Here is a 16,565-nt window from a genome sequence, read left to right as displayed (position 1 = left end):
GATTATTGAAAATGGAAAGCATTGCTGGGATTGTGCTTTATTTTCAAAGGTGATTGTGATGGGTTTGGTGGTTTTGTCAACCCTTGATAATGTTTGGGTCTATTAGGTATCCATATGTTAATCATATTGATCTATCCTTTTTGGGACTATACCTGAATGATGTCTATGCACTGGAAAAATATCCTATGAATATAAATTCTTCACTGAGTTACCCATGGGTAATTGCCTACCTAACTCTGCTTACATCCCTGTGTGTGGATTTTAGGGGTTGACGGGAATTATGACTTTTACTCCTTTTAGGACTAAAGGTCATTGAAAATTCCTCGGTCAGTTAGCCAAGCAAATTTTTGTCATATGGACTTCTCCCCCTCATTAGGATAAGTCTCCCAGCAAGGGTTTGTATTACGTGTATGGACAAATGACTTATATAAAGCAATTTGTTTGTTCCTACATGTTATACAAACCCCCATCCTTCAATTAGAGATATTGTTTCAGCTCAAGCTGAAATCTGTTGTTAAAGTTAGATACCCAGTGGTTATGCAACTGGCGAGGGTGTTGGGTGAGGAGCCCCGGTGCGGGGCTCCTCACTTGGAAAGTCTTCATTTTTGTTTTGGCCATTGTTGTGTATGGATGTACAGGCAGTTCCTGGAAAAAATTAACATTTTCTCTTTTGCAAGGAGTGAATGGTTGTTTGTGATGGAGTTAGAAGCAAGAAATTTGAGTTTGATGAGGGAAGGGAGGATGTTGCAACCAGTTCATCCTTACTCTTTCTCTGTCTCTTATAGGTGGCATAACTGTCCTGTGTTCTATGTGTAGGTTGTGGCCTCCAGTTTTGTGGCAGGTGTATGTCCTGCAGGGGGAGAAGTGAATGAAGCATTTGTTGGGGTCAGACTGGCCAACACATAAGAATATTCTGGGGAAGCCTTTCATCACTTGTCTCCTCTCGGGGTGCTATTGCGGCTGCCTCACTTGTTCATACGCCCATGAATCGGTTCCTGGGGAGTACGCTGCAAGTGTCGGGAGGTCTCATGTCTACATTGGCTGAGTTTGTAAGTTTTGCTGGTGTGTGAGAAACCCTCAGTGTTTGTTGCTTCCCTAGGAGGCTGGATACTCTTCGGCTGTTCGTCCACCCTTCATTTGTACTGCTTCAGTATTTGGACGAGAGCAGTTGCAGACTAATACCCCTTCGGATTACCAGTCTGGGGTATCCTCTTAAGTTGAACCCAGAAGCTGACTAAGGTCAGTCTTCTCAGCTTGTAGATAATGCCATGTGCCCTCAGACTGAGTTTGCTCAGCACACTGAGGACCCACAGTGCATGAAGTACAAAGCTTCACCATCCAGTGTTGAGCGCCCGTTTCGTTCGCTAGTGAGGCTTTCTTCATCTGAGTGCTTGCCCTCATGGGGCTTTAGGATATGTATGCTGGATTTGTCCATGCCTTGTTCCAGCCCTTCAGAGCATTGCTTTTTGTAGGAAGAAGATGATGGGGTATGTCCAGACCCTAGCCTCATGAGGAAGTCTTGTGCAGTGTTGCGCCCCTATCTACTGAGTACTAGTGAAGTGGATGGGCGAGTTCCTCTTGCTAAGGAAGGTCTGCGCCCGCTAGCGAACTCTCCAGCACGTGCTACTTTGGTAGCCCTTTGATGCTCCCCAACGTTCTATGCTTTGGCAGTAATCTCCTAGCCAACCTGTGATAATCCAGTTGCGCTTACCCTCTTTCACCTCGCACTACACTGGTAGTTTCGCGATTCCTCTTTGGCGCGCTCGTCCTTAGAATACTCAAATCTCGCAAGCTAGCACGACTGGGCATCTAGTCTTGCTTGCCCTTTCCTGGGTACGCTCCTTCGTTTATGAAGGACACTCCCTGGTTCCTTGCTGCACAGCCTTGATTATCAAGGCAGTGCAGCAAGCTGTTTCCAGACCAGCCCCAATATTACCTGTTGTAACCCCGGCGGGTACCCCTCGTATTCCTCTCGAGGTATCAGAGTCTCTGGGAAGAACAGGCCACCTTCAGACCTGAGATGTAGTAGCACCACCGCAAGGCAGGCTCCTCCTACTGCTTCTCGCTCTCCTCCTCAACAGCCATTGTCGAGGACTCTAATGCCTCCCACACCAGATTAGACCCTGAGTGGAAAAGATGGGTACTGTTCACAATCAACCTACAGAAGAGAAGAGGGCAATGGCAACCAACGCCTCCCCCAGGGAATACTCTACATCCGTGGAATATTAGGGGCTCGAGGTTTCTGAAAGAGATCTCATTCACCGACGACTTTCGACTTTAGCTGTTAGAGATTGTCCAATCCGAATCTTCCGCTTCTCCCTAGTAGGCAGCGGTATACGTGGAAGGAATGTTAATCTCTCCTTGAGGCTTTCACAATCTAAGCCATAGAGAGGATGGACTTGAAGACCTTTCCGAAGAGCTGGACCTTGAAACCTGTGACCCCAGATCCACAGAAGTGTATTCTTGGTTCGACATCAGCCTTGGCAAAACCAGAGACACATGGTTTATTTCCTAGGTATTTAGCCCTTGCTAGGGAATTAGCTGATGACTTTCACCCACCCCGGGCTACTATGGATGCAAGCTTGGGAGTGGATAACTTTTGATGATGGCTTAGACAATTCTGAAGGCGTGTTGCCCATGTCTGCCAGTCTTAAGATCTCACCCTTAGATCAAAAGTAGTTGGATCTTGCATTGTGTTCTTACAGGTCCTATGCTGTATAAGGAAGATCAACTTAGGTAAGCCAGCTTATGTTCCCCCCAAGGGAATGAATACTGTTCTGGACCTCAGACCCACTGAGACTAGGGTAGCCTTGCCGTGGTCTTGGAGGGTTAAGGGAGCCAAGAAAAGGCCTTTGCTCAGGTAGCAGGAGTGTCTCAGTCCCTCGGGGTAATGAACTCGTCTCGTTTGCTTCCTCCGGTGTATCTGCAACAGAGTAAGTATTACGAGATAGTCAATGACTATCTGTCTCCTTTGCATTAGATCCAATTATTCTGGCTCTAATGTAGGATACAACCCTCGAAAGGTTGGCAGCAATACTGGTAACTTTCTCGGCAGGGGATGCTGCAAACATAGATCAGGTTGTAATGTGCTGTAATTAAGCCTCTTCTCGGTTGGACTTCTGGTTGGGCTTGGTGGGTGTATCTCCTTAGAAATGAAAATTTCTCCTTTGAGCAAATTAGGGGGGCAAGAAGAAGAAGAATGTCTACCTTTCTGCTCTCCGGGGTTAGGACTGCGGAGTTCCTAACCCACAATGTGATCAGCCAGTGGATCAACTACATTTTGAGACGTCCTGACTTTGCCTCAAAATTCCAAAAGCATGGGCCGAGGAGAGGAGTGCTCAAGTTTCGCAATGCTTCGATGGAGGGTCCTTCCCTCTTTAACTTGGAAGGCATCGAGATAGTTGCTGAGCTGACCAGAGAGCAATGGTTTAATTTTGGAGTGTCATTCTCCTTGAGGAGCTGCTTATCCTTATCCAAAGAGTCTCTTCTACCCTTACTGAGAGGAAAGTAGCTACTGAACAATTACATTACAGTATTTAACTCCTTAAGCAAAGAATTATTTGGTAATCTCAACGTTGTCAGGTGTATGAGGAGAGAGGAGGATCTGTAAAGAAAAGGCCAAACTATTCAGTGTATGTTTAGGCAAAAGGAAAACGAGCCTTAACCGGAGAGAAGGATTAAATGAAGTACTTTCTGGCCAGTCAGAGGACCCAATAACTCTCTAACCGTAGTATCTCAATGGGTGGCTGGAGCCTTGGCCAACCTACTACTTGAGTGCTGGCAAGAGCCAAATGCATGCATTAATGCGTGCGCTCTGGGGCACTCCCACATAATAATGTCAGGTAGGCTAGCCATTAGACCTCCCTGATTTCTGAGTTATGATACCAACATTCAATCCTATTATGGATCTAGATTATCCAGAGTAGTTTCTTTTCCGACAATTAGTTATTGTTTGTAATAGAATTTGGGTTAACCACACACACCTCCTCTCTCTCCAGAATCAAAGAGCTTCCAGTAGGGGGCGTCTTCAGTCATGATAAGAATTAACAAATAACATTCAGACTGCGAGTCTCTCTACTCCTTGGGGAATAAGAGATTTCCAACTACAGTGAACCCTCGTTTATCGCGGTAGATAGGTTCCAGACGCGGGCGCGATAGGTGAAAATCCGCGAAGTAGTGACAGCATATTTACCTATTTATTTAACATGTATATTCGGACTTTTAAAACCTTCCCTTGTACGTAGTACTGTTAACAAACCACCCTTTAATGTACAGAACACTTAATGCATGTACTACAGCACCCTAAACTAAAACAGGCACAAATATTAAAGGCGATTTTATATCATGCGTTTCCTAAACACCTAAAAAGCACGATAAAAAATGGCAACCAATGTTTTGTTTACGTTCATCTCTGATCATAATGAAGAAACAAACTCATTTAGTGTACACATATATGTATAGGTTAGTTTTTGCATCGATTATATTGATTATACAGTACTGTATGTTGATTTTTTTATTACCAATGTTTTAGTTTACGTATTTTTCTTAGGACTTCCAAATGAAATCTTTTTCTTTATGACGCCGCCTGAAACGACGGCGTGTACGCTCAGTAAACAACCACGCTCAGAACAAACAAGGCATTTAACGCGCATGATGATAGTGATAAATAATGATACAGTACATACAGTATTTACAGTAAAAGCATTTACAAAATATGTTACCTTACAAATATAAATTATACAGTACTTGTACGTAGCAAAGCAGGAAAACAATTTGAGAGAGAGAGAGAGAGAGAGAGAGAGAGAGAGAGAGAGAGAGAGAGAGAGAGAGAGAGAGAGAGAGAGAGAGAGAGAGAGAGAGAGAGATTGTTTTACGTACGTAAATGTAAATTTTAAACAAAAAAAATATGATAGGTTACAACATGTAGACTTTTAAAACCTTCCCTTTAACTTAATGCATACAGTACGTACATTACTAAACTATAAAACAGGTTAAAGTAAAAAATAAAGATTGTTACTGTACTCACCACGAAAGAAGTTCAAGAAAAACTTGAATAACGATGGCGATGAATTTGCTGCACAGTAGAAATGATGATGATGAAGCTGATGATGTGTTCTACTGTGCAGTCAATGATAGTATTTTACGTCTCTTCAGACGGAGGTGTCTTTTCCTGGGACACCTCTTCAACTTCTTCCTGGGAAACTTCTTCAATTTCTTCCGAAGGCGTACTAGCAGGAGGAACTGGCTCTTTTTTGCGAGGCTGGAAGAACATTGTGATCGGAAGTTGTTGCCGCTGCTGCTTTTTTCGATCCAAGAGCATCCTGTAGGGAGTCATGATGTCATCGACCTTATTTGAGAATTGCATCGAGCGAACCATATCCTCGTCCCACTCTTGTAACATTTCTTTCGCCTCCTTCATATGGTTGCAGAACTTGGCAAGCCGTTCTAATGTTAAGCCCGTTTCTTCGACATTTTCTTGGGTCTCTTCCTGGGTACCCTCACTCTCTTCCTCACTTGCCGATTTCGTCAGGTCTTCGAGGTCTGCGTCAGTTAGGGGCTGGGAATGGCAGTCCAACAACTCGTCGACGTCTTCAGTCGTCATGTCGCCAAACCCGTCACCTCCAATTATGGCAGCCAACTGCACAGATTTCCGTATTGCAGAGTGTTGGATTTCCGACGGAGTAAATCCCTTGTCGTCGTAAACAATATCGGGCCACAGCTTCTTCCAGCTCGCATTCACGGTTGCAGGTTTCATCTCTTGAAGTGCCTTTTGAATATTCTGCAGGCACGTGGCTATGGTTTACTGCCGCCAGTACGCCTTCAAGTTGAAATCTTCATCCTCGTCATCTTGGGCAGCATCCACACACGCAACGAGGTCCGCCAAGGTATTCTTCGTGTAGAGGGCCTTGAACGCCCTGATAACCCCCTGGTCCATCGGTTGAATTAATGACGTGGTGTTGGGTGGCAGGAACTCAACCTGAACGCCCTCACGCGACAGGTCAGTTGCGTGTCCACCAGCGTTATCCATAAGGAGAAGGATCTTGAATGGCAAGCCCTTCTCTAAGAGATATTCATGGACTTGCGGGATGAAACACTGGTGGAACCAGTTGGAGGTCAGCATCTTCGTAATCCATGCTTTTTGATTATGCATCCAGTACACGGGAAGGAGATTCTTATTTTTATTTTTCGACTTATAAATAAGCCCCGGCTTTAACAAAAATCCAGCAGCATTGCCACACATCACGAGGGTAACGCGATCCTTGAATGCCTTAAAGCCAGAGGCTTTGGCTTCCTCTTTGAACAGGAAAGTTCGCGACGGCATTCTCTTCCAAAACAAGCCGGTTTCATCCATATTAAACACTTGTTCCGGCTTGTATCCACCTTCAGCGATAATGTTCTTGAAAGTCTGGTTCACGTAAGTTTCAGCAGCGGCAGTGTCAGCGGAAGCAGACTCCCCATGCAGGGAAACGCTTTTCAGGGCGAAGCGTTTCTGAAACTTCGCGAACCATCCTTTGCTTGCGGAAAAACGTTTCTGAGGCTGGGAATCAGTGGATGTCCCTGGTTGAGGATCATCTGCATCATCATCATCTTCAGCATGGTTGCCGTCGTCGTCTTTAGGTTCCTTTGCAGCAAAATTCTCATATAAGCTCAAAGCCTTTGTTTGGATGGTGTTCGTATCCAACGCTATGTTCTTCTTCCGGCAGTCGGCAGTCCACACAGCTAAAGCACCTTCCATGCGTACGATCGTTTTATTACGCGTTGTAACGACTCGCTTCGCTGATCTGCTAAAGGTGATTGCAGCAGTCTTTCTAATGTTCGCCTCGTCCTTTTTGATATAGCGAACGGTGGATTCGTTGATGCCAAAATGGCGGCCGGCGGCCGCGTAACTTCTACCATCTTTTAACATGTCGAGAAGCGTAACCTTCTCAGCTATCGTCATCATCCTTCGGTGGCGTTTAGGCTCACTACCAGCCTTACTAGAAGCAGAACGCTTGGGAGGCATTGTACAGTAGGATTTAACAGAAAGTTCAACAAAAAGTTCAACTTAAAACAGTCGCACACAGCACAGATTAAACTTCACAAACTTAAGAACGTCTACTCAGCAATACGCGGAAAGAGAAAGTGAACGATCCAGCCCCGCGAGAACTTTGATGCTGCGGGTAGAAGATGCGGGCAAAACACCAATCACAGGCTAGATAACAAAACTTGAGTTTTGATTCGTCATCTATCAGCGCTTGAACCAATCACAACCCGTCTTACAGTACTATGATGCGTTGGTTACTCATAGAAGATGCCCCGCGCATAATGAACGTACGTAGATTAAGTACAATACCGTAATAATAATAAATAATGATAATAATACTGTACAGTAATAATAATAATAATGATAATAATAATAACAATAATAATTTTATTAACAACAACAACAATAATAATAATAATAACAATAATAATAAAAATTTACGTACGCTACTTTACGCCTCTCTCTCTCTCTCTCTCTCTCTCTCTCTCTCTCTCTCTCTCTCTCTCTCTCTCTCTCTCTCTCTCTCTCGTACGCTTACAGTATTCGAAATGTGATTTTTGCAACAAAGAATATTATTGGATGCAGTACTGTACTACGTACGTATACATACAAAAGATTCATGGAAAAGAAGCACATCCATTACAGTACACACCATTCTAATATGGTATGACTGCATCTGATTTGCGTTTCATGTTCGATTTAATTTTACTACGTACTGAATTATCGTATGATCACATTCTCTTTTCGTGTTTTATTTCTTTCTGTGCTGAATTATATATCATATGTAATGCAATGAACAATCAGTAAGAGCAGATATTACTAATTACAGTATTAATGGAATTACAGGTAACAAAATATCGTATTTGGTTGTCTTCAGATTTCGCGGTATTTTCAAATTTTCCGGAAAATCCGGGATATGTATATATATATGGGTTATGGGAAAACCCCGCGAAGTGGTGAATCCGCGATTGTCGAACCGCGAAGTAGCGAGGGTTCACTGTAATCCTTCTTGCTCCCTTGGAAGCAAGAGTAGTTATTCCTTATGCCCTAAACATGTGTGCACGATTATGATTGTGCTTTCGATTTTAACAAGGAAGAAAGCTATAAACAGCAAGGATGTCAAGCTTGCTCATTTCAAGCACTTGGTATCCCAGAATATAGGAACAGATCAGGGCTCAACTTTACTTGCATTCAGTGTTGAAGCTTTATACGTAAAGGCAAACTTTTGAACAAGCACTGGTTTGTACATTAAGTTCCTCTGCCACAGGAACGTAGTAACTTAACTTTGTATACACGAAAGAAAAAGGAGACCGCTACCCTTCCCTTTACTTTTTGGATAAGTAAGCTTTTAAGACTGATCAATAGGAGTTTTATGTAAGTCACTCCTACAGTTTTTCTCTTCCAGTGGAAGAAATATTGGTAGCCAATCCTCCTCTGAGAACTGAGAAAGCAAGAATGATTCTAATGCTACTGTACTGTATTGTGTTTTCTCCTTGGTTGTTTTCATCTGTGATAATCTTTGGAACAATTCTGCTGTTGCGTGGAATGACATCATGAGACAAGCATCTTTGGAATATTACCACACATGCTTGTGGTGTGAGCATCTTTGGAACGTTACTTCTTTCTGCTTGTTATCACTAATCTGTTAATGATCACTCCCCCTTACCGTAATTTCATATCTAGTTCACTTTCCCATTGGAGCAATACTAGATATACTACTAGGGCTTTGCACATTATTTAGAGAGCACCATATCATAGGTGCATGATCGCAAGCTGCAACTCAACTGCTCAAGTGGTTGTTTGTGATCAATGGTGCACCCTCTCAACCCATCTCAATCTATTGCACACTTCAACTACTCGCGATGGGTCCACACCGTTTTATCTTGTCGCTATCCTCTCCCCTGTCTTCTAGATCACTCTGCCGTGGGAGTAACACTTCTAACCCTCTCATTTGTTTCCCCACAAATACGACCCAAGAGAAGGACGCAGGCTTCATAATAAAAGGAGTGCAAATAATTCCTACTCAAGAGGCACTTTTCACAAGACATACTGTAATCCAATATGAGTCACAGTCTTGTTCGGCAATGATGCCATTCAGGTTGAACCCATTGAAGGGCTCTTCGTCCTGCTAGCACACCTCCTATGACACCTAAAGCTGGTACAAGGACTGACCGAGTACTCCAATCCAATCTCAAAAGTGTTGAGGGGTCAAGTGGCTCTCCAACACTTTTGCCTCCTTTTGACCGGTCACTCGGTAGTATGAATGAGTAACAACACTGCCGTAGAGACAGAGGTAACAACGGAAGCAGTACTGTTTCTCTGCAGTCTACCAACTGAGATCCACTATTGGACAGTGCTCGACTCTGTCACTAAGAGCTGTGGTAATCCAGGTAAACAAACATCAGGGGAAGACAAACAGCAGGAGGATGTACTGTAGATTTGTCTTATAATTTGCATTGTTATTCCTTTAAAAATGATAGCCATACTTTCTACCCCCTCCAGGTAGAGGCTACAGGGATGTTACCTCCTCAGTCCGACATGTTCTATCACCCATACACCCAGAAATTCCACAACTCTGTGAAATCATTTTGGAGTCACGAGTGAAAGTTATCTAGTATCTCTCAAAAGACAGACTTTTTGCACAAAGTCGTGCAAAAGATGTCAGGATACTTTTGAGAATCATTGACTTCAGTGTGCCAAACCAAATGGGTCACCTTCTATGGTTAGAGAAGGGGGTCTTTCCTCTCTGAGCCTCTATACCAGAGTTAACTGAATGTTTATTTTACCTCCAAAGAGAAAGGACTCTCATTACTCAGCCTTAAAGACAAGCAGAATTCTTTAGCCTCACATGGAGCGTTGAATGGACATGTCCTCCGAGAGAGATGAGACGCTATTTTTGGACATTAATAAGGTCTGGATGTCCCTGGAGAGGACACCTTTGTATGGCTGGGTCTTCCCTTATGCAGAAACTTTCTTTCAAAAGAGGATTTTTTGTTTGATGTAGCTTCTGACAAGTAAGGTAGCGAGCGTCATTAGCTCTCCTTTAGTGTTGATCATACTGAACACGGGGGACAAGTCTCATCCTCCCCTTCATTCCTGAGCTTCTAACTAAAACCTTGATTCTGTCTTTTCTCGATGCCAGGATTCTTCGTGTCAGTTTGTTAACCAAAGAGATGTAACAGATGATCGTGCTCAGCTACTTTTGGGGAGAATGAAGGAGGTGGTGACTGAAATAGGATCTTCTCTTGGCTGAGGGAAGTCATTGACTGTACCCATTCACCATCCTCACCTACTGCTCCTTGTGGAGCTCAGAGTAAAAATTCATAATGTCGGGAGTAGCTACGACCCTGTCATTCTGTAAAAATATCTGCAATGCAGATACTCCAAGCAGGCACGTTGAAACATCAAACGATAATTCCTGCCAATTACATGCGGGATTTACTCCACAGGTCCTTTGACAATTTTTGCTAGGACCTGTAGTAGTTACACAGCAGTTGGTATTGCTGCCTTGGCTCCTTTTCACAGGACCTTAGCAGCAGATTGAGGATAGAGGTTACTGTACGTGTTAGACGTGCATGAAAGTGAAAATTGACTGGCCCTTTCCTTTCACTTTCATCCTCCCCTACCGGGGGACAGCATTGAAGATCCTGTAAGCTGGAATCAATTCGTCTGAAGGCAAGCCCTTCCTTGCTGGTACCTTTTCTATAACATGGTACAGAAGGTCCTCAACTAGTAAACTTAATAGGTTCCAAGGAGCTGTTTGTAAGTGGAATTTGATTAAATTTTGGTCTAGGGTAGGCCTAACCTGAATCCCATGCCTATGATTTCCAGCTACAAAACTCAACAATTAGTCAGGTTTTGTATGGAATAGATATCAGGTGATTACAAATGTTGTTTTTTACACTGTATCAAAGGATATAATAAGCACCGGCCGCCACAGGTCGACCCAGAATTACTTTATTATAGCATTTATCTTTGTTATTTTCAGTTGGATTTGTGATTCTGTACACTCCATACGAGGGTGAACATGTAGTAACCAGAGAAGCACAATACTTTACATACGCTACATGGTATGAAGCAAGCAAACCCATTGGGTTCTATTGCTACTTGGTTGGAACCATGCAAACCCATTATTATACAGTAATGCCTCACAACACGAAATTAATTCATCCTGGAGTGGCTTAAGTAAAGTGATTTTTTTCGTGTTGTGAGTCACATTTCACGTGAAAATTACCTAATTCGATCCAACCCTACAAAACACCACATTAAATCTTATAATAAAGCTACTGTATTACCACAATGAAATACTGGACAGCCAAATACAGTTGAATCATTCAATATACTTAAACTAACTGTTAATACCTGCAAATTAAGTAGTTATTTCAACATAATGTAATAATAAATGAAAAATAGTACAATACATACAGTTCAATACTGTACATATACAACATATACAGTACAGTTCCATATGTACTGTACTATTGTAGTTACCCTTATTATAGACTACAGCTTCATTTTCTGTGGTCTGAACCCATTTTCTTCAACTCTTTGTAATTGGTTTCTATTTTATTCTCGGCCTGGCTGGCAAATCTCTTTTCTTAAAATGAAACATTTTTTCCATAGTGAGTCATAAGAATATTCGCATCTCGTTTTGCAGCTTGAAAATTTCGTCAGCAGATTCTTTCGTGAAGAGAGGTATAAATGTATACTGTATATGTCAGCATTATGACACAGATTTTTCGCTGTATCTTTTATTGCATGGGCTGTGGACCCACTGGTATAACCACACCAGTGGTGCACAAGTTGTGAGGAACCTTAACTCTCACTACCTATAAGTTCTGAGTTCAGGAATCCCGGGGTTAGCTTTCCAACCAGTTGGAACAGGAAATTCCTCATGCCTAAGGACGAGTCTCTTATCTAAAGGACAATGGTTTGTTTTTGTGCCGGGACAAATGAAAAATTTGGAGGTAATTCATATTTTTCCTAACTATACAAACCTGAGGAGAAACATGAATTCCCTCCAGTTTTCATATTTCTTATTAAAATTCTGTTTTATGTGAATGCTGCGCTTTTATAAGATAGAGAAATTTATGCTTTGCTCTTGAAATAAATTTTGTACAAATATTTGTTGGATTTTGAGATTTTCCTGGTTTCTAAGATGTTACGCTTTTCAAGAAGTATAAATCTAAATAAGATTTTGATCTTTTATCAAAAATTTTTTATTTTGATTAATTTAGTATCAATTATTCCATTGTAAATCCTTAATTTACATCTTTCCAGATTATTTAGGCTAGGTGTGTGAGAGTCAAGTTTGTCTTATTTTGATGGATAATCTCACACCTTAATATTATTAATAAAGCCGTAATTTTTTAGATAAAATATTGGTTTTTTCTTTTTATAGTAGAAAATTTATATAAGGTCTGTGAGAATCACAACATTTGGGTAAGCGGTTTGGGTTTAATTATCTTTTGCTTGTGTAATCCAAATCTTTCTTTCTGTTTTCCAACATTATCCCTACATGAAAGGGTTAGTTGCTGGAAGTGCCCTCTCCAATGCTTTCTATCAAAGGCCTCTTCTTCCACCAAACTTCTCTCCATATCATCCTTCACCTTATCTCACCATCTAGTTCTCTGCTTCCCTCTTGATCTTCTCCCCCTAACATATTCCTCCCAAGCTCTCCTCACTCCCTCTCCACCATGTATCCTCAATATGTGCCCACACCATCTCAGTCTTGACACTCTTATCACCTCTGTAATATTCACTACATCTGTTATTCTTCTTATTTCATCATTTTCCAATCTTTTAATCACTGATTTTCTCATAATTGACCTCAGCATTCTTGTCTCTGTTTTCTTAAACTATGCTTACTCTTTTCATTTTAGAGCCAATGTTTCATATCTGTACATCAACACTAGCCTTATTACTGTGGTATAGATCTTGACTTTTAGCTTGATTGGCATTTTCTTATCATATACCACTCTTGTAATTTGAGTTTTTATCGAGTTTAAATTGAGTGCGTTTTTTTTTTTAATGTATTACATTCAATAAATTTTATTCTATATGATAATGGAGTATGTATGTTTAGCCAGACTTAAGTTATGTGTGACTTTTAAAGGCAGGTAATACCAAAAGAGAAGTTATGTGTGACTTTTAAAGGCAGGTAATACCAAAAGAGCTATGTTATTAAATACTGTTATTGTATTTTATACATTTTAAGTCAATTTTTTTTAATGATTATAAACTTTATTTCAGGGAGTGCTTGAGAGATTTTCCCAAATAGACCCAGTTGTCCTGTTTTCTGTTGACGCAGTTGTTTATAACGGCAAAGTTCACGATCATTTAGATAAAGTTAGGAAAGTTGTGACAGGCTTGAAGCATTTAAAGAAAGTTGTCATTGTTCCCTTCGTTCACAAGAAAGAGGAAATTGACATTTCTGACATCCCCAACAGGTGAGTGCTATTTTACTCTAAATATATGTTCATAGCAGCTAGCTTTCAATATTTGTTCCTACACGTAATACAAACCTTTAATAAATGTATGATTTCTGTGAATTTCGAATTGGCTGTTTAAACTTTTAATAAAGTAAGCATCGTTGATCACCAGGTGGTGGGGGGATCACTGCCCAACTGAAAGGTAGAGCATCCTCCATTTTGACCTTGGCCTTGGATGAGTACTGACATACTCTCCGCCATCCTCATCAGGCTGTTTCAATCTTATGCTTCTTATTTGGGTTTGAAATGGGTCCTTGCTGTCATGTCATATTTGAGGGATTTTGGAAGCAAGGATATGCAATGATTCCTGTTAAATGTATTTGATGCATTTTCCTGGTTACCTGCCAATTGTCCAACATACTTCTCGTGACTTTTACCAGTTCTCTCCCCATGAGAGACAGTGCGAGGCCCAGGAACTTCCTGTATTATGTGAGCACTGAGAGTTGTCCCTTAATGGGAAGAAACACTGGCTCACACAACCATGGGAGTGCTTGCGTCTCTGTAAAAGGTTTTTCACACCATTTACCATTGTGGGAAGAAATGTCTCTCGCACAGACTTATTTACTGGCAAAGAATGCTGCAGCCGAATTTCTACCGAGAAGGTATCCCATTCTCTGTAATGAGATACCCTTTGAGATACTACCACTAGAGAGTTATGGGGTCCTTTGACTGGCCAGACGGTAGTAGTTTGGATCCTTCTCTCTGGTTACGGTTCACTTTCCCTTTGCCTGCACATGGACCGAATAGTCTGGCCATTCTTTACAGATTCTCCTTTCTCCTCATACACCTGACAACACTGAGATTACCAAACAAATTTTCTTCACCCAAGGGGTTAACTACTGTACTGTAATTGTTCAGTGGCTACTCTCCACTTGGTAAGGGTAGCAGAGAGACTTTAGCTATGGCAAGTAGCTCTTCTAGGAGAAGGACACTCCAAAATCAAACCAGTGTTCTCTAGTTTTGGGTAGTGCCATAGCCTCTGTACCATGGTCTTCCGCCGTCTTGGGTTAGAGTTCTCTTGCTTGAGGGTACACTCGGGCACGCTGTTCTATCTTATTTCTATCTTTCTTGTTTTTCATAATTTTTATAGTTTATATAGGAAATATTTATTTCAATGTTATTGCTATTATTAAGATATTTTTTGTTCCGTAACTGAAATACAAACCACGCTATTTAATATGGGTAATTACTTTCAGCGTAGCTGAAATGACGAGCCATTAGAATTTTAACGAGGGGTTACTACTCCCCGCTACTTCCCATACCTTAATAAATTCATCGCCGTTGAATACTGTGCTGCCCTTTGGCCAGACTTTTCTCCCTCCTTGCTGAGTTTCTCATAGAGACTCCTCTTCGGAGGATTGCTCCTTATAAGGTCAGCTTGCTGATCCAACGGCCCTAAGGGGCGCCATCATGAGTGTCTTCAAGTCTCTTCTACGAAGTGTTCACCTCTCTCGTTCGCGAGAGAGGCCACTCATAGAGACTCCTCTTCGGAGGATCATTCCTGATAAGGTCAGCTTGCTGATCTGGACCTCTCCGCAGATCGTTCACGATCTCCTAGACCTGCTGACCTGCTGTCGCCATTCCTGACTACTGACGCGCTGTGTGCACCAACGCATCCTGTTGTTAAACAGGCATCGATCCCTTCGGGGCAAAAGGGCGTATGAGCAAAATACTGCACATCCTTCCCTTAAGCGTCAGGTTTCACCTGCGCGCCCGCGCTCACCTGCGCTGGAGGAATGTTCCTGCTATAGCGCGCCAGCGCTCACCTGCGCGCCAGCACACGTCGTTGAAGTTTCCTGAGATGGCTCACAGGCGCTCACCAGTGCTTCAGTGATCTCTTGCTGGCCATCTTTCACCTGCGCGCCAGCGGACATCGATGGATGTTCCTGCTAGCGCGCCAACCTCACCTGCGTGCCAGCGCACATCGTTGGAGTTTCCCTGAGGTAGCGCAGATTTAGGTACAATTTTCCCTACTAATACAGCACCATTTGTATTGAATCTAATACCATAAAAACTACTTTATAAACCGAACAATTCTGTCAACCGGAATTTTGATTTTCCCCTTTTCTTTTTTTAAGAATTTTTTTCCTCGTCTAGACGCAAAATAACCGTGAAAAAGAAAGCAAAAATAAAATAAAAATTCTGCTTGACAAAATTGTGGAATTTTTATTCTTCTTTTCAATTATATCTTTCTAATATCGAACAACAAATAAGTGAAAAAATGTACCTAAGATTGAATAAGTATGTTTTTGAGTTATGAGCTCCCCAAGATTTGCCACAAATTTTCGCTTCGTTTCTTAAAGAAATCAAGATAATATTATTTTGATAACTTTTATTATTTATTCCTACATAAAAACACCCTAAACGAGGTATTTGAACCCTCAGTTTACTATTCCTATGTAACGAGTTGCCAGCGATCTCTCATTGTTGCCAGTGTTTTAGTTAGTAGGTTTCAACTTTGTACTCTTATTCATGTTTCCCTCTTTCTTGGACTTTTTTTTTTTTTTTTCTCCACTTACTTTTTGTTCTTTCTATCTCCTTATGTAACATTGGCATTGCTATAAAGTTCCAGAGGACGTTGTGAAAGCACAATCTACATACGAACTTCAAGTAAACAAACACATGCATTATAGCTTCTATACGTCTTTAGAAACTCTGGCTGATGTTCTCGTAGCTGGTAGTTTTCATTTACCTACCCTCTACCACCTTTCATTTCTGCCAGAAGTACGAGAGAGAGAGAGAGAGAGAGAGAGAGAGAGAGAGAGAGAGAGAGAGAGAGAGATCATGAAGTTAATTTTGGAGTGATAGCATTTGGTAAGAGAAAGTTGAACATTGTTATTATGGTATTTGTATAAATGGCAGTTTTAAATAATGAGAGAGAGAGAGAGAGAGAGAGAGAGAGAGAGAGAGAGAGAGAGAGAGAGAGAGAGAGAGAGAGAGAGAGAGAGAGAGAGAGAGAGAGAGAGAGAGAGTGACGATTCTGTCAAACTCACTCATGCAGACGATGCAGTAAGGATGACGTCATCATTTAAAGACTGCTATATCTTTAT

The 16,565-nt window shown here is 41.7% G+C and overlaps 1 protein-coding gene across 1 annotated transcript in view; it reads left to right on the top strand.

Moving 5' to 3' along the window:
* Positions 1-16,565, top strand: part of LOC137632508 (acetoacetyl-CoA synthetase-like) — a 68,807-nt gene that overhangs the window by 11,268 nt on the left and 40,974 nt on the right. Inside the window, exon 4 of the mRNA XM_068364473.1 lies at positions 13,277-13,473. Coding sequence (XP_068220574.1) covers positions 13,277-13,473 — 197 coding nt within the window. The remainder of the gene's footprint in view (positions 1-13,276; positions 13,474-16,565) is intronic.

Source organism: Palaemon carinicauda, chromosome 41 (assembly GCF_036898095.1).
Source record: "Palaemon carinicauda isolate YSFRI2023 chromosome 41, ASM3689809v2, whole genome shotgun sequence".
Lineage (NCBI taxonomy): Eukaryota > Metazoa > Arthropoda > Malacostraca > Decapoda > Palaemonidae > Palaemon > Palaemon carinicauda.
The sequence above is the reverse complement of the archived record's forward strand: the minus strand, read 5'-3'. Positions and strand labels throughout refer to the sequence as shown.